The sequence below is a fragment of the Bos javanicus genome, chromosome X (genome assembly GCF_032452875.1).
Source record: "Bos javanicus breed banteng chromosome X, ARS-OSU_banteng_1.0, whole genome shotgun sequence".
NCBI lineage: Eukaryota > Metazoa > Chordata > Mammalia > Artiodactyla > Bovidae > Bos > Bos javanicus.
In genome coordinates, this window is record NC_083897.1 from 75,039,096 (window position 1) to 75,063,702 (window position 24,607).

The window sequence follows — 24,607 nt, forward strand, 5'->3', positions numbered from 1 at the left end:
TGAGAGAGTTGCTAAAGTGGAAGGAAGATAACTAAGATGAGAGGAGAGCCAGAGACAATTGCCCTGACTTCACTTTTTGTTTTATTTCATTGTTTATGGAAATACGTTTTGCTAAGAGCAGAAGGATACAGTGAATGATAGCTTTTCCTCTGCTAAACTATACGGAAAATCAAAATATTGAGTCTTAAAAACTCTTAAAACTAAATAGAAAACATTCTTTCTTTCTCCTCATCTCCTTTTCTTCCCAAAAGACTATACTCTAACAAGTACAAGTATTTAAGTCATTAGAATAACTTGGTCAACAAGTGAGGATAGGGAATAATCTTAGCAGAGTGTGGATAGTAAAGATTCTGTTTATGGGAAGAGTGGAGGGCAAGTGTAAGGTAGGTTGGGGAAGTGGTTTATCTTTCCATTTGAAAATAGTATGCAACACTCCAGAGAGAAAGGGAGAGTAGAGCCTCAGAGAACTTACTATCCGTGTAGTTGAGAATACTGACAAAGATTCTCAATTACATCAGTTTGCTGAAAAACTGGCTATATATACATGGAATTCTGGGGACAGAAATTTTTATGCAAATACAAAGACCATCTTTATTATAAAAATGTGTATTATAAATTATAAATATAAATACATTACAAATCAACATTTTCACAGTGTATTGGGAATAAAAACAAAAAGATGATATAAAAATGAAGTTGCACAAGAGTTCCACTTATGCACCCTTTCAGACCAATATAGTTTGTTCTGTTGTCCATAGGGCAGATGGTTCCTTTTCATGGAATTACAGGTTAACAGAATTAGTTGCTTAACCAAGTGACAATGAAAATGTATACACCATTTTAATATAATAATAATAACAATAATGAGAATAATAATAACATGGAAATCACTCCAATCAGTCCCAGATGCCTTGGTGGAGTCTGTACTGGCCTTAGAATAGTATGTCTGGAGCAAAGCTGTACCAAAAAAATTACTGAGGACTCTAGAGTCTACATGACTGGCTGCCTCTAGACCTTACTCTGGCTTGTGAATGTAGCCTGATAGTTGCCACTTAAAAGTAAAAAAATAACTTGTATCTTTTTGTTCTGGCCTAAACTTAGTATAGGCCAGGTATTAGTATAATAAATAGGTATTTGTATATATGTATGTATATATATATATATGGCATCCCCATCATGGTAAGCAAAGTAGGTATTTATTTACCATATGTAATCTGAAAGGCACTGCTCTAAGACCCACTTTCTTCAAAATATCGTTCTTTCTAGTCTGTTTCAGTGCTTTTAATCACTCCATTAAAACAAAATATTTACACTTTGAGATAAAATTCATCCCTAAGGCCTAGAATTCAGATATTTTTAGGCAAATTAATATTAAGCTAACATTAGTCCTTAGTACCTTAGTGTGAATAGACTGATCAGTTACTGACTAGAACAAGGGAATAGAAGACAAAGCATATTCATGGTGAAAAGGGGTTAATAAAGTAAATCACAACATTAAATACAAACTTAGATGGGCAAACCTGAAGAGAAGTGGTAGTTCTTAGCTAAGCAGCATAAGAACACTGGACACTTGTTCTCTCTGTACTTTTCTCAAATGACATAAATAATTTTCAAGGACTCCTGGACTGCTTCATAAATGGGCTCTAACCTCAAAATTTCCTCTAAGAAGTTCAGTAATCTCCTGGAAATATTTTTTCCTCTTTAAGATAACAGGTATGTTTAAAGTGAAATTAATACATTAATGAAATTAAATCACAGGTCTCCCCCAAATGACCCTAAAAGTGTAGTTCATGATAATATAGAAACTAGTAAACACATATTATATAGACAAGTTTCTCATTACAAGTACCCACAAAATTATTACTTCTGATCCCATTACAACACTAAATTATGGTCAAACACAAATCACTTTAAAGCAAATAGACTAGACATAGTTACAGTTACTCATTTTAAAACACAATTTACCACTTTTTAAGAACTCATTTAGCACATCCTTACCATGAACAATTAGGAGATAGATACATACACTATTGCTAGCAGTAAAAAGTCAGTCTTCTAACAGGATAATATTTTCATAACAAAGTACAAGCAAATCAACACTTGTCTAGAGAAAAGATTAGAAATTTTTCCATTCATCTAAGATATTAGAATTCACTTTGATTTCACTAATCCCCCCAAAAGTCTTAATAGCATAACTGTGTGTCTAAAATAACTCCTTTCCTGTATATATGATGGAGCTCTTCTTTGATTTTCACATTCCTTCCAGGCCAGAATTATCTGTGTTATATACCTCACAGATTTTAATTAAAGCATGTTTTAAAAGTTAGAGCTGTTTGCCAAAATATTTTTCAAAGTATTCTAATATTTAAGACCTCAGGTTTAATTGCTACTCATATTCTAGGTCTGTTTCTTGCATACTAGATCTAAACAGGTATTACTAGGCAAGGCATTTTAATAGGTGCCCGATGTCACCAAAATTAATCTTCTGCACTTTTCTCAACAGGGGAGAAATTGACTTTCCCAGTTGCCTTGGAAGAGGCTGTACTGGCCTTAGAATAGTATGACTGGAGCAAAGCTGGATCAAAAAAATTACTGAGACAGGCATGAGTCTACATGCCTGTCTGCTTCTAGATCTTACTCTGGCTTCTGAATGTAGCCTGATAGTTGCCACTTAAAAGTAAAAAATAACTTTTATCTTTTTGCTCTTGCCTAAACTTAGTGCACTGTTTCTTGTATAGGCTCAGAAAGTGCAGTAGCCTCTCAGGTATCTCAATGTCACTCTAGAAGCATAGTGGACACTTTCTTTATTTGAAAGATATATATGTCTTTAAAGGTGCTGTCTGGAAATAGTTTAAGAGAATCAGAACTGTGATTATCATGCATATGCTTTCTCCTGGACCTTTAAAGACAATGTGGGTCACATTATATGAACTTTGATAAGCTACCTGCCCTGGATAGATTAAATATGGCAATTTATACAGTCATAGACAGTATGTGAATTAGTTTCTTGTTCTTATTTTAAACATATCAGAGGCCTTAGTTCAGATTTTCATTCTATTAATCGATGTGATAGATGATTTTTCATACTGATACTTAAATGAAGGAAATAGCTATTTGAGTCTTCAGACTCAAGAGTATAATCACATATAGAAGATCAAAATGGTCCATGTTTATAACACTGTTTCACAAAATAATATATTGCCTATCCTACTTAAAGACAACTGAAAAAAAAGACAACTAAAACATGATATTGGGATATAAACTGTGATTACTAGTATAAATAGACAACTACATTGTTTCTAAATATAAAGAAATTCAGTGTCCATTGTAACAAAACCAAGTGCTTAAAATGAGTTCAAGCTAATTATCTCTCTGTATCTTAGGTTCACAGATAAAACTACTGACTCCTGCTGAAAGCATGTGCATATAGTATGTCACTGAAATTTTAGAGCTTAAATCTTAAAGACTTTATGATAAATTACTACAAGGACATATCAACATTAATGATAGTGGAATATAATGCTCTAAATAGATTGTGTTATGAAGACATGAAATCTTCATATAGATAAGATAGAGCATAACTGAAAAGCTTTGAGTGCTTGCTGTGATTACTTCCCAGTAGCTAGGAGTATTGCAAATATGTTCTAATATACTTCAGTTCACATCCATTTTTTTTTAATTTAACATAATTCAGTTGACACGATTGATGTGGTGTGGTTGCTCACAAGTGATTTTGCATGGAGTTTTATGTTATCATGCAACTCTTGTCTTGAAAGCCGTCTTCTGAACTCATCAGTGGTAAAGTAGTATATGATTGGGTCAAGGCAGGAATTCAGACTAGCAAGACACAAGGCAACAGAATGAAATATTAGAATCACCCTTCTGGCTAGGCAGCTTTTAATTTCATTGGACTTGACCAGGAAATCTAAAGGAAAACTGAAGTGATAAGGTGCAAAGCAAATTAGGAAAACTCCTGCACATATTAGAATCATCTTCAAGGCTTTCTTTTTCTCTCCAAGGTCTTGTGCAACAGGATATTTATCTTGCAGTGATAAAACTGTTTTCCAGGTGCAAAACAGGACAATCAGAAGAGGAGTGATAAACCCAATCAACTCGCCAATGGTCATCATGACAACAGACTGAGCTAGATTGACATTCCTGGTAGGAAGATCCACAAAGCATTTGGTTCTGTGGCTAGGGGTGTCATCATTGCTTCTGAGGAGAGGAAATAGCAGACAAGCAAGGCAGATTATCAACCAGCCAGAAATGCTGATGTATAGGTCATACTTCTGTTTACAGTCATGGAAGCGAAAGGGGTACAGGAGAAACCAAAATCTCCGCACACTGATGCAGACTAAGAAGTAGATGCTTGCATACATGTTGACATACTTCAGATAGAAACAAAACATGCAGAGGCCAGACCCGAATGGCCAGTCATGATTCAAATAGTAAAAGATCCTCAGGGGCAAGGAGAGGACTTGTAGTAAGTCAGCAATGGCCAGGTTTATCATAAATATCACAGCCCGTTTGGTTTCTTTCATATAGCCATAAAATACCCACAAGGCTAATATGTTCCCTATGAGACCTGGCACAAGAATGACAGTGTATGTCACAGCATAGATGAAGTATCGGGAATCTGTGTTGTCTCTATTGATCTCAGCACACGTGTCATTAGCAGTCATGTTTGTTTCTAGAGAAGCTGCCTTTGCTAAATGGTGGTTAAAAATCTAAATTTACAATCTACTACTGCTCTTTCTGAAAGATTGATCATCGATGGGCTGGAGAAACTGAATATAGAATAACTTCCTTTTTATTGCATTGGTCAGAGCTTCTAAACATGATTTGGGGGCTTTTCAAAGAACTACCTGCATGTTTGCTTTGAATTTGTCTACATTAACTACCTGGAAGTCTAATGTGCAAGCACAGATGACAAGCTATTATAACTTCCCCTTCTTGTTACTCAGTTAAAAGGCCTTCTGAGACATTATGAGGGCTGATCCTCTCCCATTTGGATCATGAATGTGCCATATAGAAGCTCTTCAAATTCCCATACGATGATAGTCATCTCTTTACTGGTGTTTGGCAGGTTGTTTTTCTCTTTTTTTGGCTCACATAGAAGAAAGGTTTACTCTAGTACTTAGTGTGTCTACAACTCTTCAGAGATGATTGACTTGGATGGGTCAGCTTCCTGGGACTTTCTCAGTTATGTGTTGAAAACAAAGTCAGAACTGCAAATGAAAAAAAAAAGAGCCAATTATTGTCTTGCAAAAATAATAAATTTTTAAAAGTTAATTACAATTTTAATTTAATTAAAATTAAAATTTAATTTAAAAAATCTTGTTTTTGCAAAAACAAAAAAAGCTTATGTGTAGAAAAATCTATTACCATTAATGGAAAGTTCTGACATGAGTAAGGGTGATAGACACAAGTTCCATAAGGCACTTTAGAATCACAAGAGAGTATAGCTAGAAGGAATCTGAGAAGTAATCTAGCTCCTTACTACTCAAAATATGATACATGACTCAGCATTACTTAAGAGTTTATTAGAAATGCAGAAGAATCTCAAGTCCTACCTGGAACCTGCTGCATAACAATCAGCAATTTAAGAAGAACCACAAGTGATTCTTAGGCATGTTAACATTTGAGAGGCTCTGATATAGACCACAAACATCACTGATTATCAGACTCACCTGGGGAAGTTTAAAAAAAATTATAGCTTTCCTTAGACTTCCCAGTGTTTCCCCCAGAAATTCTGAGTCAGTGTTTAAGGCCTGGAATTTGTATTTTTAAAAGATCTCTATATAATTAAGATACAGCCAACCCAGCATTTGTCCTTGAATCATCATTCAGAGGCCACTGATTTGGTTCAAATATTTCCCAGATGTCTGAAAATAAGTGGGCAACTAGCCTCTCTTTAAATACTTCCATTAACATGGGTTATTAAGACACTTTTCAATTATGCAAGACAACATCAGTACAAAGATTCAAAATTTCCAGAAAGTTGACCCAGTTAGGTCCACAATCTTTGTTCTAAAACAAATTTTAACTTAAGGGCATGGATAGTTACCTCAAGGCTGCTGAAATCCAGGAGGACGTAACTGACTTTAAAGATATGAGGGAAGAACAGAAATGAAATAGGAATTATAAAACATCCTGCTTTGGATTATCAAATCCATGTGGCTTGAAGTAGGCTTGATTCAGCCCCTGAAGGAATTATTATTGTCATTATTTTGCCTCAATTGCCTGGTAACTAGAACAGCACATTTTGTTCAAGATATGTTACATACTTTAATTAAACATCCTGATGAATGATATGAACTAGGCATGCAGATTGATGAGGTTAAATACTTCAGATTTCTCATATAAGGAAATAGAGAGATGGTGTCATAAAACACAAAGAAGCATTACTGTAATAGTAAAAGTTGATGCTGAAAGAGTGGTTAAAATTAGATTGTTTAGCCTCCAAACTGAAATATATCTTTGAAATATTTTCACAGGTAGTGACTTTGATTATGTGGCAGGCAAAATTAGGTAGACGACCAAAAAATCACAAACCCTGGTTTTTCAACCTCCTTTTAACTGTTTATGTATAAAAGTCATGTGTGCATGTATGCTTAATTGTGTCCAACTCTTCAACCCTATGGATTGTATCCCATCAGGCTCCTCTGTCCATGGGATTCTCCAGACAAGAATACTGGAGTGGGTTGCCATGCCCTTCTCCAGGGGATCTTCCCAACCCAGGAGTTGAACTTGCATCTCCTGTGTCAAATGCATTGAAAGTGGGTTCTTTATTCACTGAGCCACTGGAGAAGCCCATATATAGAAATCATCACCTGCTAATGTCACTGATTAGAAATCAAAAGTTAAAAAATATATCTAGTAACCTCTAACGAACATTCACCTCTCCTATCACAGTCAGTGGCTTTAAATCTACATGTCAATCTTGAGCAGTCGCTCTCTTCCTGAATATATATCACCTCTTCTTTTGGACATTTTATCATCATCTCAGAATTCAACTTATGAAAATGAAGCAATATCTATTTATACAAAATCCATTTCCTTCAAGGATGTGTACAAATGCACTATTTTATACATTCCTAGTGAATATTTTAGTTTCCAATATTGACTAAAGAGCAGTCTAATTATACTTACCATCTTAAAATGTTGACAAATTTTTGCTCTTGAAGCTCTTATTTCTGGGAAGTGATCCTGGATGAGGACATAATGGTAGTTCCTATTATAAGATCTATAGGTGCTATTATAGACTCTTGTATAATGTCTACAATAAACATTATATATGTACTAAAATGAAATATGGCATATCTTGTCAGATCATGTTGTGTCTTTGATAAATCTCCTAATGTATTTTCATCTCACTCAGAGAAAAAATAAAAGTTCTTACAACAAACAGCCTATGTCACCTATCCGATCTGGCCCCTGGTTACTCTTCTGACCTCACCTTCTATGATTCTCCCCTTTGAACTCTGCTCCAGCAATTCTATCATTCTTGCTGTGAGGTGAACAGACCAATAATATTTTCGTCTCAAAGCATTTGAATTGGCAGTTTCCTGTACCTGAAATGCTTTAACCTAGTTATGTATGTGCCTTACTTCCTTGCCCCCTTCAGATCTTTACCCAAGTGGAACATTTTCATGAGTTTTTCTTTCCCTTATCTGCCTATTTAAAACTGAAGCTCACCTCTAACACTTCCTATCTCCCTTTAGTATTTATTTTACTCATTTCCAGTCATAACTACCATACTCTTTGATTATTACTTATTTTGTTTTCCCTACTAGAATGCAAAGTCCAAGATAACAAGGATTCTTGTATATTTTGTTTACTTGCCTTAAAACAGCACCAAGGACTGTGGAAAACACAAGTAAGTGCTCAGTATTTATTCAATGAAATACTTTCAGTAAATAAAATCATTTGACTATAAACATCAATGTATCTTATACAAAAATCATCATCCCTCGAAACTTCAAACCAGTTTTTACTCCTGACTTCTTCACTGCTGTTAAGCTCATCCATGTTTTCCCAGGTTGTCTCAAAGTCTTGGAGGCATTGACTCGTTGTCATTTGTTTTCCATTTCCAAACTGGTTCCTGAGGGGAAGATAGTGTACTATGGGGGAAATAACATATGTTTAGGAGTCAGAATTATTTGAGTTTAAATTCTTGCTTTTTAAATTAATAGCTGTGCAACTTTGGTTGTATCATTAAACTTCTCCAATTCTTTAATTTCTCATTGATAAATGAGAATAATCATAGTACCTAACTTAGAGAGTCAATGTGATAATTGAGCCACCCTACATAATAAATTCTCCAAGCCATGCTTCAGCAATACGTGAACCGTGAACTTCCAGATGTTTAAGCTGGTTTTAGAAAAGGCAGAGGAACCAGACATCAAATTGCCAACATCCACTGGATCATGGAAAAAGCAAGAGAGTTCCAGAAAAACATCTATTTCTGCTTTATTGACTATGCCAAAGCCTTTGACTGTGTGGATCACAAGAAACTGTGGAAAATTCTGAAAGAGATGGGAATACCAGACCACCTGACCTGCCTCTTGAGTAATCTGCATGCAGGTCAGGAAGCAACAGTTAGAACTGGGCATGGAACAACAGACTGGTTCCAAATAGGAAAAGGAGTATGTCAAGGCTGTATATTGTCACCCTGCTTATTTAACTTATATGCAGAGTACATCATGAGAAACGCTGGACTGGAAGAAGCACAAGCTGGAATCAAGATTGCCGGGAGAAATATCAATAACCTCAGATATGCAGATGATACCACCCTTATGGCAGAAAGTGAAGAGAACTAAAAAGCCTCTTGATGAAAGTGAAAGTGGAGAGTGAAAAAGTTGGCTTAAAGCTCAACATTCAGAAAATGAAGATCAAGGCATCTGGCCCCATCACTTCATGGGAAATAGATGGGGAAACAGTGGAAACAGTGTCAGAATTTATTTTGGGGGGCTCCAAAATCACTGCAGATGGTGACTCCAGCCATGAAATTAAAAGATGCTTACTCCTTGGAAGGAAAACTATGACCAACCTAGATAGCATATTCAAAAGCAGAGACATTATTTTGCCAACAAAGGTCCATCTAGTCAAGGCTATGGTTTTTCCTGTGGTCATGTATGGATGTGAGAGTTGGACTGTGAAGAAAGCTGAGCACCGAAGAATTGATGCTTTTGAACTGTGGTGTTTGAGAAGACTCTTGAGAGTCCCTTGGACTGCAAGGAGATCCATCCAGTCCATTGTGAAGGAGATCAGCCCTGGGATTTCTTTGGAAGGAATGATGCTAAAGCTGAAACTCCAGTACTTTAGCCACCTGATGTGAAGAGTTGACTCATTGGAAAAGACTCTGATGCTGGGAGGGATTGGGGGCAGGAGGAGAAGGGGACAACAGAGGATGAGATGGCTGGATGGCATCACTGACTCAATGGACATGAGTCTGATTGAACTCCAGGAGTTTGTGATGGACAGGGAGGCCTGGCGTGCTGAAATTCATGGGGTGGCAGAGTCGGACACGACTGAGCAACTGAACTGAACTGATAGTACATAAGTGCTTAATTACCAACATTCTTATTTTTACTACTTTCTGCAACTGCATTATTTTTCATAATCATATTATTCCTTAAATTGCATTGTTTTTACTCTAGTTCAGGGGTTTATTAATTTATCTCTCTACCTCTTCCTTTATCTTTTTCCTTTAAATGAGATCCTTAAAAAGCACTAATGGCTTCCTTTTGCCCAACAAATTACAAAATACATAGTCTGGAAATCAGTGGCTTCCTGGAAGTCAATAGAGTGCCATCAACGTTTAAAATTTTGTCTTCCAATGTTCTCATGTGCCAAGAACTCCAGCCAAACTGAGCTCCATACCATTCAAATTGACTTTTTCTTCCTCAACAAATAGATTTTGCTCATTCTGTTGCCCAGCTTGGAATATCATTTTTTTGTTTTGCATAGCAGTCCTACTTATTTATGAAGACCTCTCTCAAATTTCCAGTTCTTCATGGAAACTTTATTGTTGTTGTCCTAACTCCTTTTAAAATCCCCATTTATACTTCCATTAAAGCATATACTTCTGCTTTTTGGTTAGTAACTCGTTTTATTTATGCCTCTGCCCCTTTTCACCCCACTCTACCACAACAAGGCCAGAAAATTCTTGAAGTCTGGGGTTTAGTCTTATGTACTTCTATATCCTCTGGAACACTTAGAACTATGTCTTGAATGTATTGGGTTCATCCAATATTTATTAAGCAAATAGTTATTCAGCATTTATCATTTGCCAGGCAATGTGCTTGCTACTTTCACTTTTGAAAATCTTCAGAGTCAAATAGCTTACAGTATTTCCAGGAAACCTGCCCAGCAACTGTGTCTAAGAGCTGAATACAGTTCAGTAAGCAAATACTTTTAGAAAGTCTTTACCTGGTTAATTCTTCTAGAGAGAATGTTCCATCAGAATTTTTATTTTAGAAAGAGGTATTCTGTATACATACCATATCTAATCATGTTCCCAACTTCCCTTATCTCTGGCATCTATGACTCCCCAATAGGCCAGATACATGAAGGGAGGAAATATCTTTGTGTGGACAGACAAAGCAGCTATCTACAGTTATTATTTTACTGGAAAGTCTCACTTAGCCAAGTCTAAATGTTTCTTTTCAGATCTGAAGCACAGTTCCTCTCCAGCAGATTGGGCATCTTGTTCCTCTGCTCTGAGTAGTGCACTTTTAATTATTTGGAGAAAGAGGGAAGGTCATCACTCAATTTCACATCACCAATGATAATGCCCAGTCATGTTGCTTTTTCTCAAATATCCTAGTTCACAATCACTTCTCATCCTAGAGACCAGGGCATACCAACTGATATTTGATTGGGGGACTGCAGAAGGTGTCGAAATCTGTACTGATAATTAAAACTTAGTTTAGCCACTATCCACTTTCTTGTTTCTGCCATTCATTAAAAAACTTAGTTTTTTCTTAGACAGCTCTCATGTCTTAGGGTCTTGCTCTTATCCACGTGATTTATAGGTGTCTATGTTTAGTCTTTCCTTTTTTCTTAAACAAAGCTTCTCAAAATATGATCCCTGGGCAAACATAGTGCATATAACTTTCTATTTAAAATACAAGTAACCATTTTACAAAGTTCAATTCTACACATTACATTTAAAATATTTTCAGTTTTATAGAAGTGATGAGAAGATCACAAGCTGTTATGGTGGGAAAACTGTACGAATTTCCTGTTCTCAGTGCTGACAGGGCTGTGGGGATTTTCCTCAGCTCTTTTGAATGTTCACCTTGTGTCTGAGGCCATACATGAGCATTTGGGCAAGAAAGTTTTTTTTTTTTTAAGTAAAATTATAAGCTTCCAAAAAATAAACTAAGGTCCAAGATAATCAAGTCTTTCTGCCCACCCCCCCCCCTTTTTTTTCTGCAGCTCTTTCTTGCAATTTTCTGTTTGAGAGTGTATCCAAACAAAGTATCCAGTGCTTCACATGATTAATAGTCTGTGAAAGTGGATAAGTAAACCAGTCCATTCTGAAGGAGATCAGCCCTGGGATTTCTTTGGAAGGAATGATGCTAAAGCTGAAACTCCAGTACTTTGGCCACCTCAGGTGAAGAGTTGACTCATTGGAAAAGACTCTGATGCTGGGAGGGGTTGGGGACAGGAGGAGAAGGGAACAACAGAGGATGAGATGGCTGGATGGCATCACCGACTCAATGGACGTGAGTCTGAGTGAACTCCGGGAGTTTGTGATGGACAGGGAGGCCTGGCGTGCTACGATTCATCGGGTCGCAAAGAGTCTGACATGACTGAGTGACTGAACAGAACTGAACTGAAACAAACCTTATGAGTTTTAGTAAAAAGGGCAAGCATGAAGTCGAAAATTAAACCAGTCTCCAGGACCTCAGTCCTGGGTTGGCCTTGCTTTGAGATGTAGGTAACTACCTACTGTGATGTAAATTCATGAATTGCCCAAACTCCTTGCTTTAAGAAAGAAGAAAGAAAAAGCCCTTTCCCATTTGTTGGCTGGAGTCCAAACTCCTTTTTCTTAAGGATAAGCCTTTTGCCTTATACAGAGAGTTTTGGCTTGGGATATCAGCCTCCCACCTTTAAAGATAGAGTCCTGTAATTTAAACCTAGTAACTTTTCTTGAGGAATGTCACTACTTCATACAAACTCAGAATTTCTGGATCATGTTGTAATAGACCTCAGAACTTTTGCATCCTTTGCCTTTCTACTCAGTGTATCTGATGTTTCTGGTCTTGGTACTTAGTAATTTCAACTTTCCACCATTACTTGTGTTTTACTTGTAATTTGGAGCCATTTCTCCACACTATATTATTCAAAGTGTACAGTATTTTGTTTATTAAAAGGAAAGTAAATGTGGAAGCTTCTCAGAAGACACTGGGGTCTTCAGAAACTTCATAAAGGATCCTTATGAAAAATTATTTAGAATTAAATTTTAAATACTAAAGTACAAATGGCAAAAAGGAATTAGTTAGCCCTCAGTAAAAAGCCCTAAAAAGTACTCATAGAGACTTCAGTAACTACTCTGAAAAACTACCAGAGAACATTTGATATCCCAAGAACAAGGCAATTAATCTGACAAAGGGCAATCTTAATTTTGAATTTTAAATGGCAGATAATGTATATTGTCCAAGAAGTGACCATATACCAGGAACAATTACTGTGGTCCTACACTTCTCCTTTCAGCAGCAACAAACTGAGTCTTCTGGAAACTCTTGGCTCTTAGAGATATCTTTCTAATTATTGACACTAAAGTGTCACTGAAAAGGAAGATTATTGGATTCCTTGACTAATTTTCTAACAGTGACAGAAATGCTATGACAGGTACATGTCCCTTGGCTTTAGATGGAAGCAGAGAGGATGGCACATAACTGCTAATGCATCTTCTTCCCATATTCTTCTTCTTTTATAAGCCACCACATTTGAGAAAATAATTATGAATATAAAATGTTAGTAGAGTAGGTATATGTTTCCTTTGCTCTGTCTCCAAAAGGAAGAGTATGGGGGTGTTAAGTGGGGCAAGTCCCAGACTAAACTCATAGACTCTTGTGTCAAATCTACTCTACTCATGATCTAAGAACAAGGTAATGACATATTCACCTGGAGGTCACTGTAGCCCAAATCTGGAATAAGGATGCCTTAGGTACAAAATATCAAACATCAGATTATTCTGTAGGTCCTCACCAGAACTGTTGTCATATATGTTGGAGATGGCATCATATATATGTTGATTGAAAACAAATAGTGAAAATTGGGTAATATAGAACCCTTTCATATGACACTCTTTTCATCCCACACCAGTCTTTAAAGTACTAAATTCACAAATATCCAGACATTTTACTTTTCTCTAAGACAGGGCTGAGGTGTCCTAGAAGGATCACAGACTCCATCTGAAGTTAAGCCTGGGATTATGTCAGCCCCTGGAGCTTGATGCATGGCCAATAGTTGATTGGAATTTTGTATATTTGTTTTCATTTCATAATGCTCTGTTAGTAAATAAGGTAATTTTTCAGTGAGTGGAAATATTTGTAAGATTGGTATATAATGAAGAACAAGTCAATGTCCTTCATTAATCTTATTCTTTGGCTTTAAAAGCAGATCTATAGCATTCACTGTTTTCTAGCAGTCTGTAGTAGTTGAAAAGCATAAAAAAGAAACCCTGAAAATCCCTTCTTCCAAAGTCTTTTGCAGATGTTATTACAGAAAGATGATTAGATTCTATTCTGTCTTGACTCAAAACATAGTGTTCATACGTAAAATGAATAGGTAAGCAAATAAAGAATACCCACCAGCAGCTGCAAACTTTTTGTACCTTTCTAGCATAGTATCAGTAGCACTTAGCAGTATTTCAGGAGGAACAAACATTCATATTTTATCTCTGTTTACAACATTTTAGCATAAGCAATAGCCCAACTTCCTTTTTATTATGTTAAATAGCACACCTTTCTTATTTTAGATGAACATATTTCTACAGATATCTTTATCAGATACAGGATAAAGCAAATCATGAACTTATGCAAAATCTTTCAAATATTCACACTGATGGTTTAAAATATCTGACATTCAAAGCTCTATTTTGTCTCTTTAGCATGATCTCTTATTATACTCTTCCAAATGTCTTAGGCTTTCACCATGCCAGGCTGACCTTGAATATATTGTGTACCTTTTAATGTCTCTCTCTCTCTTTCTTTTAATTTAGTCTGAAAGTTTTTAAGGTCCAGTCCCCCACCCTCACTTTCCCACTTTGAAAAAAAAAATCTTGATAGAAAAGAGAATTTTGATAATTTCATTTCTTCCTCCAAGACTCTGAGTCATTCAGATTGGAATTAGCTCTCCTTCCCAGGTGGCACTAGTGGTAAAGAACACTACTGCCAGTGCAGGAGACACAGGAGGCTCGAGTTCGACCCCATTTCTGGATTGGGAAGATCCCCTGGAGTAGCAAATGGCAACTTACTCCAGTATTCTTGCCTGGAGAATCCCATGGACAGAGGAGCCTGGTGGACTACAATCCATAGGGTCACAAAGAGCTGGACATGACTGAAGCGACTTAGCATGCATACAAACCTTCTGATGGGGCCTGACTAACAGTATAGTTAGTTGTCTATATAACTGCTAAATTGTTAGCTTTTTGTGAACAGGAACTCTGTCCTAATCATCCACATATCTGTCACAACACTTCAGTCAGTTCAGTCACTCAGTCGTGTCTGACTCTTTGCAACCCCATGGACTGCAGCATCTTCCCTGTCATCACCAACTCCCGGAACTTGCTCAAACTCATGTTCATCGAGTCTGTGAAGCCATCCAACCATCTCATCCTCTGTTGCCCCCTTCTCCTGCCTTCAATATTTCTTAGCATCAGGGTCTTTTCAAATGAGTCAACTCTTCACATAAGGTGGCCAAAGTATTGGCGTTTCAGCTTCAGCATCAGTCCTTCCAATGAATATTCAGGACTGATTTCCTTTAGGATTGACTGGTTTTGATCTCCTTGCAGTCCAAGGGACTCTCAAGAGTCTTCTCCAACACCACAGTTCAAAAGCACCAATTCTTTGGCACTCAGATTTCTTTATGGTCCAACTCTCACAACACTTAGACCAGTACTAAATGCTCATTGGCAGACCTTTAGTAGATGCCTACTAAATTTGAATACAAATTCTCCTGCATGGCTGTAGGATATTTTTTTTTCCCAATTATCCAGTTTTGTATAATTTTTGAAGTATGTCACTTAAAGGCTCTTGAAATTATAAAATCTAAAAACATATTTAGTGATTTCCAGCTATTGTTTTAATAATTGATAGTGGCTACTGCAAAGCATTTGAAGATTACCAAACCTCTTTTTAAAGAATTTCCTTTTTTTATTTACTGAGGATCACATCTGAATTTTTTAATAGCAGGAAAATTTGTTCTTCCTTCTTAGTCATCTCTCAGTGGATAAAATAATTGTTCTGGATGCCATACCATTGAACTGATTATGATTTCATCCACAGTTTCCTCAAAACAATCAAATATATTCATATAAGTGTTTGGAGATCAAATTGAAGAAATTTCAAAAACAATCAAAAAGAAAATCCCTCCTTCATGGCAACAGTGACCCTGCTAATCTTCCATGCTCACCTATCATTTAAAAAATAATTCAGCTACAATGTTACCATATTTACCTGCAACCTCTGAACTAAGGCAGAATTGTTGTTGTTATGTAGTCACTAAGTCACATCTGACTCTTTTACTACCCTATGGATTGTAGCCCGCCAGGCTCCTCTGTCCATGGGATTTTCCAGGCAAGAGTATTGGAGTTGGATTGCCATTCCCTTTTCCAGGGGATCTTCCTGATCCAGGGATTGAAAGCGTATCTCCTGCATTAGCAGGCAGATTCTTTACCATGGAGACACAAGGGAAGCCCCGAGGCAGAGTACAGAACTCAAAACAAACTTAGTGCCTTTTTAAAAAATCTCAACTTTCAGTATACATTTAAACAGCTGAATTGTATTACAATTAAAGGAAATGCAAATAAAATCAACTCAAGTTTAAAAAATATTACCCTCCTACCACACACACACACACACACACACACCAGAATGGAAGAGCATACTTCTTTGTGGTAATGTGGTGCTATTTTTATTTTTTTTTTAAACCACCACCTGCTGCTTTCTTTTGGCAGGAAATGACAACTCCCTCCCCCATCATACCCAGGGGACTTACCAAGTACTGAAACTGTGTTGAACAAGCACTTGTTCCTAAAACCTGCAGTTGAGAAAAGATTATATTTTTCCCTATTACATTTATCTGCTGGCTTGCTCACTTTTATTTCTGACATAAGGCAATTGCTTACATTTCTGTCATTATCTAATCAGAGTACAGCTGGATTTCTGGATACCTATATGCCTAGGGAATTAATTTGGCCTAGAGTGAGTTTAGAAGCAATTTAGGCAGAAGCTTGCTCTTTATTTATTTCTTATATCTTTCCCTTAAATGTGTCTTATGGAAGGCTAAAGAGAGAAGGTACTTCTAAACCAAAACTGGTGACAGTAAATAAAAGGATTATTTCCAGTGAATGGTGTTATTTTCAGTGCTTGGCTGGTTTGAGATGACTCTTTATATCACTGGATTGAAAACTAAGTGGCTCACCACTTCTTGATATTCATTTAAATTTAATCATTTCATTTTCTTCCTGTTTTCTTTGCAACATTTTAACAATTGTTTGTTTCAGTGATTGACTTCAGTGACAGAGAACTGCAAATATGAGAAATATGATTCTTTTCATTTTAAGATATTCATCAAGTGTTAATGTGCTTCCATCATTAGTTCCATGACTGGCCTCTTATCTAACTGCCCATCGATTATTTTGACAAGACTTCACAGATAAGCTAAGAGGAAGGTTGAAACAAATGGCTAGCAATCCTAAATAGCAAATTTATCTAAAACTGGGACCCTTCTTTTTCCTTGTCCTTCTCAATACTGGGCAGATCATTGATATCATTAATAACTCAAAATTTAAACTTTAAAGTTTTATTTAATCCCCTTCTTCACTCTGTCCTATTTCTCTTCTCTGCCCCCTGTTTAGACTGCAACTTACTTCATCTGACCTTCTCTGTCACATTGTTATTTTGTTTTTTTCTTATTTCTAGTTCTATCTGACTTTCTCATTACTTTCACAACATCTTCAACTGTATTATCAACATATCCTACATACCACACACCAATATATTCATCTCTAGTAAATTTCCTTTGCCTGGGAGCATGAATGGTATTCTCTATTTGAACTTATTTATCTGGGAAAAGTAACCCAAGAAACACAATGCAGAACATGCATGCTTTTAACATTTAAGACTTTGGATTCCTTACAGTGGTAATATATTTTAAAAATAAAGTTATCACAAACAACAAAGTGTAACTATATTCAATATCTTATAATAACCTATAATGGAAAATAACTTGAAAACACACACACATGCACACACACACACATAGTCATTTTGCTTTACACCAGAAACTAACACAGCATTGTAAACCAATTATACTTCAATAAAAATAAAAAATAAAGGACATCTAGGAACATCCTACAGCTAAAATTTTATTTAATGTTGAAAGACTGAATTCTTTCCTCCTAAGATTGAGAGTAAGTAAATAATGTCTGCTCTCTTTCCTTCTATACAACATTGTACAACTTGCGAATGCAACCAGGCAAGATAAAAGAAAATAATGCATTCAGACTAGAATGGAAGAATCAAGATAATCTTTGTTTTTAAATGACATGATTGTCTATTTAAAAATACAGTAAAAAAAAAAAAACTGCCAGTTAAAAAAATGAATAAAGCAAGGTTTCCAGAAAACATGTCAATAAAGAGATATCCGTTTATATTTATGTACTATTAATGAACAGTTGGACACTGAAACTTAGAAAATAATGTTTATAATACCATCAAATTATGAAATACTTAGAAATATATCTGGCAAGTGATGTGAAAAAGCTGTACACTAATATTTACAAGATGTTGCCGAGAAATTAAAATGCTTAAATAGATGGAACAATATGTTTCAAAACAAACAAACAAATTTATCAGTAAGCAAGCAACCAATTGAATTTGTCTTTCCTAGGCTGTCACTTTGAAAAGTTATACGCTTATTCCAATTACATTCCTATTGCTCAGGAACATTTTGGAACTCTCCTTTAGAATTACACTCAGAGTTTGCCCCACATACTTTAGAATAATCCTGTGGTGAAAAGTCTTTGTCTTTTAATGGTAGTTGAATTTTGGAAACAGTTAAAAGTTATTCAGAAATAAGTCTGAAGAATGAAGTTTAAGGATCAAGTTAAAAATGCCTTTTTTGGCCAAAAACAAGATATGATCACAGTGTATTAAGACTCAGTTTTCTTAATTAGCTCAATTCAGTCTCAAAGATAATTTCAAAGAATAAGTTATAAGACTATTTGGTGAAACACGACATCACTATTAGGACTTCCTTGGTGGCTCAGATGGTAAAGTGTCTGTCTACAATGCAGGAGACCTGGGTTCAATCCCTGGGTCGGGAAGATCCCCTGGAGAAGGAAATGGCAATCCACTCCAGCACTCTTGCCTGGAAAATCCCATGGACAGAGGAGCCTGGTAGGTTACAGTCCATGGGGTCGCAAAGATTATAAGCATATAGCTTTGAAAAATGAAGATCTGAAGGTGATACTCATTAAAAATATAAATGATGATATACTTCCTTAAATTAATAATAGCAAAGGTAACTTAGTGAAATGAAAATAATATCAGATTGAGAGTGAGAAAACATCAGTTCTTGTTTCACTTCTGCCATTGAATATCTGTGTGACCTTGAGCAAGTCAATTTATCTGGGCCTCCATTTTTTTCTTTGAAATATGTAGGTTAAGCCAAATGTTTAACAGCACTTCTAGCACTAGTATGTTGTCCTTTTAGTTCTGAATTTTATTTTATTATTATTATTACTATTTTTGGCTGCACCACATGCTTTGGAATCTTAGTTCCCTGAAAATGGCTTGAACCCATGCCTGTTGCATTGGAAGCACAGTATCCTAACCAGTGGACCACCAGAGAATTCCCTTACTTCTGGATTTTAAATAGCTCTGGCATTCTATGCCATATATATATGTTTTCATGTTAGTGTTAGTCATATCATTCAGACTTTTAGTGACCCCATGGACTGTAGCCTGCCAGGCTCCTCTGTCCATGGAATTCTCCAGGCCAGAATATTGGAGTCAGTATCCATTCCCTTCTCCAGGGGATCTTCTCAACCTAGGATTGAACCCATGTCTCCCACATTGCAGGCAGATTCTTTACCATCTGAGCCACCAAGGAAGCCCAAGAATACGGAGTGGATAGCCTATCCCTTCCCCAGAAGATCTTCCAAATCCAGGAATCGAACTGGGATCTTCTGCATTGCAGGCAGATTCTTTACTGGCTGAGTCGTGTTTTCATGTACATGCATATATAATTATGGCACAATATGTAAATATTTTACAAATAATGAGGCATCATTTGTAGTTGACAATAAAATGGACTCTGGAGCCAGTCTTTGTGTTTCCAAACTGAGGCTCTGCAACTGACTAGCTGTTGAATTTGGGCAAGTAACACAAAGATTTCTACATTTCAATTGCCTCATCTGTAAAATGAGATAACAATGCCTTTCTCTATGGGTATAAGGAGTTGATATTTCTAAGATTCTACACCAAGTGCTATATAAATATATTAAATAAAATGAACAAATTCTTAGCATTACACAGTGTAAAATAATTATAAATATTCATAAATGTGTGGCCAAAAACCAAATGCTAGCTAATGTCTCCAGGAGGAAATCATTTAAACAAATTACATAAATTACAAGTTGCATACCTATTAATACAAATTGCAAACTACATACCTATTAATACAAAGAATTTATTGTTATTTGTCTTGTTTAGCTTTTTGTTTGTTTGTTTGCTAATTGTAGTAGTTGAGTATTTCTCTTTTTCTCTCTTGAGCCTGAGGTTATATCTTGTTTATGGACTTTTATGGTTATTCAGAAATGAAAATGCATTTGAATTGTCCTTAGTTAATTTGAATTTTATATCATGATTGGAATTCAGGCTAAAGCAGCACTTTCATTTGTAATACTTCCCATGGAAGTATGGTCCATTAATTGAGCCAACAGATATTTATTTCACAAAAGACAATAGAAATATATCAGTAGCGGTGTAACCTACTCAACCTATCACTAGTCACTGATTTATGATTGTTACAAACATTATACATTTTGGACAGTTGCCTAAATTTTTCTCTTTGTCTTACTGAGCTCTCCAGTTATGCTCATCACCTCAGGGGAAATGTCTCAAGTAATCTTGAGAAGAGGCTCTTCCGCCTTTTATGAGAAAGTACAACAAGAAAGCAAGGATGGAGTGGCTTCAGGTTGGCTTTCACATATCCATAAATCCATACACTAAATACTTGTTAGCCATGCACACATTAACATACAAATGATACGTTCACTACAAAGTATTGTATTATTTATTAAAACACTGACCTCATGGTTAGGAATATAACCCAAAGCGACCATATTTAGGGGCTTTTTTTTTTTTTTATCCATGTTTAAGTGATCTGTGTAGTCATTTTGCACATGATTTTTTATTATGTAAGTTTCAGGTATATGACATTGTAATCAAACATTTGGATAACTCCAAAATGTTCACCACTACAAGTCTAGTTACCGTCCTTCACAACAAAGTTGACCTTCTTCATCCATTTCAACCACTCCCCCAACCTCCTTCCCTTCTTATAACCATTAATGTTTGCTGTATCTACAAGGTACAGGAATTGAACATAGACCATAGGAGCATGCGTACAAAGCCACTTCAGTCATGTCCAACTCTTTGTGACCCTACGGACTGTAGCCCACCAAGCTCCTCTGTCCGTGGACTTCTCCAGTCAAGAACACTGGAGTGGGTTGCCATGTCCTCCTCCAGGGGATCTTTGTGACCGAGGGATTGAACCCACATCTCTTATGTCTTTTCTATTGGCAGGCAAGTTCTTTACCACTAGGGCCACCTAGGAAGCCCATATCTTTTGGATTTAGTTCAGTTCAGTCACTCAGTCATGTCCGACTCTTTGCAACCCCATGGACTGCAGCACACCAGGCTTCCCTGTCATCACCAACTCCCAGAGCTTGATCAAACTCATTTCCATCAAACTGGTGATACCATCCAACCATCTCAACCTCTGTGATCCCCTTCTCCTCCTACCTTTAATCTTTCCCAGTATCAGAGTCTTTTCCAATGAGTCAGTTCTTTGCATCATGTGGCCAAAGTATTGGAGCTTCAGCTTCAGCCTCAGTCCTTCCAATGAATATTCAGGACTGATTTCCTTTAGGGTTGGCTGGTTTGATCTCTTTGCTATCCAAGTGGCTTTCAAGAGTCTTCTCCAACACCAGAGTTCGAAAGCATCAGCTCTTCAGTGATCAGCCTTCTTTATGGTCCAACTCTCACATCCATACATGACAGTGGGAAAATCATAGCTTTAACTATATGGATCTTTGTCAGCAAAATATTTTGGATATTAACCCCTTATCAGATATACTGTTTGAGAATATATTCCCCCATATAGTAGGCTACTTTTTTGTTTTGAGAATGGTTTCCTTAGCTGTACAGGAGCTTGTAAGCTTGATGTAGTTCCATTTGTTTACTTTTGCTTTTGTTTCCTTTGCCTTTTGGTGTCAGATCAACAAAATCATTGCTAAGACTGATGTCAATGAGATTACCACCTATGTTTTCTTCTAGGAATTGGATGATTTTAGATCTTATATTCAAATTTTTAATTCATTTAGGGTTAATTTTGTATGTTGTGTAAGCTGGTTTCATTTGTTTGCATGTGAAAGTCCAATTTTCCTACCACCATTTATTGAAGAGACTGTCATTTCTCCACTGTTTTGCTCATTTGTTGTGAATTAATTGTCCATATGTGTGAGCTTATATCTTAGCTCTCAGTTCTGTTTCATTGATCTGTGTGGCTGTTTTTACACCAGTACCATACAGTTTGAATCACTATAAATTTGTAGTAGAGTTTGAAATCAGGGAGCATGATGCCACCAGTTTTCTTCTTTCTCAAGGTTATTTTGGCTATTCAGGATCTTCTGTTTTGTTTTTTTTTTTTTTTTTCTTTACTTTTAAACTTTACACTATTGCATTGGTTTTGCCAAATATCGAAATGAATCCGCCACAGGTATACATGTGTTCCCCATCCTGAACCCTCTATTTGATACAAATTTTAGTATTAGTTGTTGTAGTTATGTATTGTACTGCATTGTTTTAGTTCTATGAGATATGCCATTGAAATTTTGACAGGCATTGCACTGAAGCTGTAGACTGCTTTGGGCAGTATGCACATTTTAACAATATTAATTCCTCCATTCCATGAGCATAGAATATCTTTTCACTTGTTTATATCTTCTTCCACTTCTTTCATCAATGTCTTATAATTTTCAGTGTATGGGTATTTTAAGTCCTTGGTTAATTTTATTCCTAGTAATTTTATGCAATAATAAATGAGATTGTTTTCTTAATTTCTCTTTTTGATTGTATATAGTGTATAGAAACACCACAGATTTCTGTATATTGATTTTGTATCCTGTGACTTTTGTGAATTCACTTACTTCCAAAAATTTTGGGGTGCAGTCTCTAGTGTTTTCTATATACAGTATAATTTCTTCTGAAAATATTAACAGCTCTAATTCTTCCTTTCCAATTTGGTCACATTTAATTTATTTCTCTTGCTTAATTGATGTGGCTAAGACTTCTAATACTATGTTGAATAAAAGTGATGAAAATGGAATCCTCATCTTGTTCCTAATCTTAGAATAAAAGCTTTCAACATTGAATATGATTTTACTTGTGGTTTTGTCTTATATGGCCTTCATTGTGTTGCATTATCTTCCCTTTTTAACTATTTTGTTGAGATTTTAATCACAAATGTATGTGGAATTTTTTTTTCAAATGACTCATGTATCTATTGAGCTCGTCATATGATTTTTATCCTTCATTTTGTTAATGTGATGAATTGCATTGATTTATTTGTATGTGTTGAGACATCCCTAAATCTCTAGTATAAATCCTAATCAATTGTGGTATATAATCCTTTTAGTATATTATTGAATTAGATTCACCAATATTTTGTTGAGTTTTGCATCTATGTTTATTAAAGATATTTTCCTGTAGTTTTCTTTTTCTGTTGTATCCTTGTCTGGTTGTCATATCAGGGTAATGTTCAGTTCATTAAATACATTTGGAAGGATTTCTTCCTCTTCAATTTGTTGGAAATGTTTGAGAAGGATAGGTATTAAATCTTCTTTTCGTGCTTTGTAGAATTTATGATTAAAGGTATCTAATCTTAGACCTTTGTTTGTTGGGAGATATTTTTAACTTTTTATTTTATGTTGAAGTATAGTTGATTAACAATGTCATGTTAATTTCATTTGTGCAGCACAGTGATTCTGTTATATATATGCATGCATCCATTCCTTTTCAAATTCTTTTCTCATTTATGTTGTTACATATATTGAGCAGAGTTCCCTCTGCTATATAGTAGGTCTTTGTTGGTTATCCATTTTATATAGCTGTGTGTACATGTCAATTCCAAAGTCCCTGACTAACCCTTCCTTTTCAGAGATTTTTTAATTAATCCTTCAGTCTCCTTATTGGTAATATGTCTATACAGATTTTCTATTTTCTCATGATTCAGTCTTGAAAGATTATATTTTTTCTAGGAATTTACTATTTGTTCTCAGTTGTCCAATATTTTGACATACAATTTTTCATAGTAATCTCTTATGGTAATTTGTTTTTCTGTGCCATCTGTTATAACTTCTCTTTCATATATTTTGAGCCCTCTCTCTTTTTTTGATATGTCTAGCTTAAGGTTTGTCAATTTGGTTTGTACTCATGATATTTTAGAGTAAGCTTAAGTATTAGATATTTTCACTTCTGATTGTTAGATATCTAGGCTGATTTTTCAGTAATACTCTTCTTTTAAGAATAGACATCAAGACAAAGAAACCAATAGAAGCATACCAAATCCCCCCCATCTCTAAAATCTGTTCTTAGCCTAAGATTATTGATTTTAAGCTTACCAATCAGTGAATAGATGTTTGCCTAATATGTATGTGAGTCACCTATAGCTACTATAATCTTCCTTTCCAGCAAATGGAATACTCTTTCTCAACACACACATATTATTCTCTATTGTATGACTAGTGTGGCCAATGTGTGTTGAGTAATAATAATAATATATATATATATATATATATAATTTAAACTTATTCTTCCCTTTGTCTCAGATTCCAATATGACTCAATGGGACACTATTAATAAAAATAACATTCTATCAAATACTCTATAAACTGTGGCCTTTCATGTTCTATAAGATTACATTTATTGCCTAAGATAAATGTAATTTACCTGGTCATCACCTGGTAATCTGTCAAGTGGACCAGGAAATGTGAGACAGGCTCTTAGTGCCTTTCCAGGGCCCACAGAGTGTAAGCACACTCTTTTAAGGATGATGAAAAAAGAGAAGTCAAGGTAAT

The 24,607-nt window shown here is 35.7% G+C and overlaps 1 protein-coding gene across 13 annotated transcripts in view; it reads right to left on the minus strand.

Annotated features, from left to right (window-relative positions):
* Window positions 1-642: 642 nt before the first annotated feature.
* GPR174 (G protein-coupled receptor 174) overlaps window positions 643-24,607 on the minus strand; it is a 37,766-nt gene continuing 13,801 nt past the window's right edge. For 2 of the 13 annotated variants that reach the window (XM_061409623.1, XM_061409626.1), the window contains exons 3-4: window positions 7,153-8,123; window positions 643-5,228 (exon numbers count right to left, since the gene is read on the minus strand). In XM_061409623.1, coding sequence (XP_061265607.1) covers window positions 3,681-4,682 — 1,002 coding nt within the window. In that variant the 5' untranslated portion in view covers window positions 4,683-5,228; window positions 7,153-8,123 and the 3' untranslated portion in view covers window positions 643-3,680. The other 11 variants (XM_061409629.1, XM_061409634.1, XM_061409635.1 and 8 more) reach the window with 11 other exon arrangements.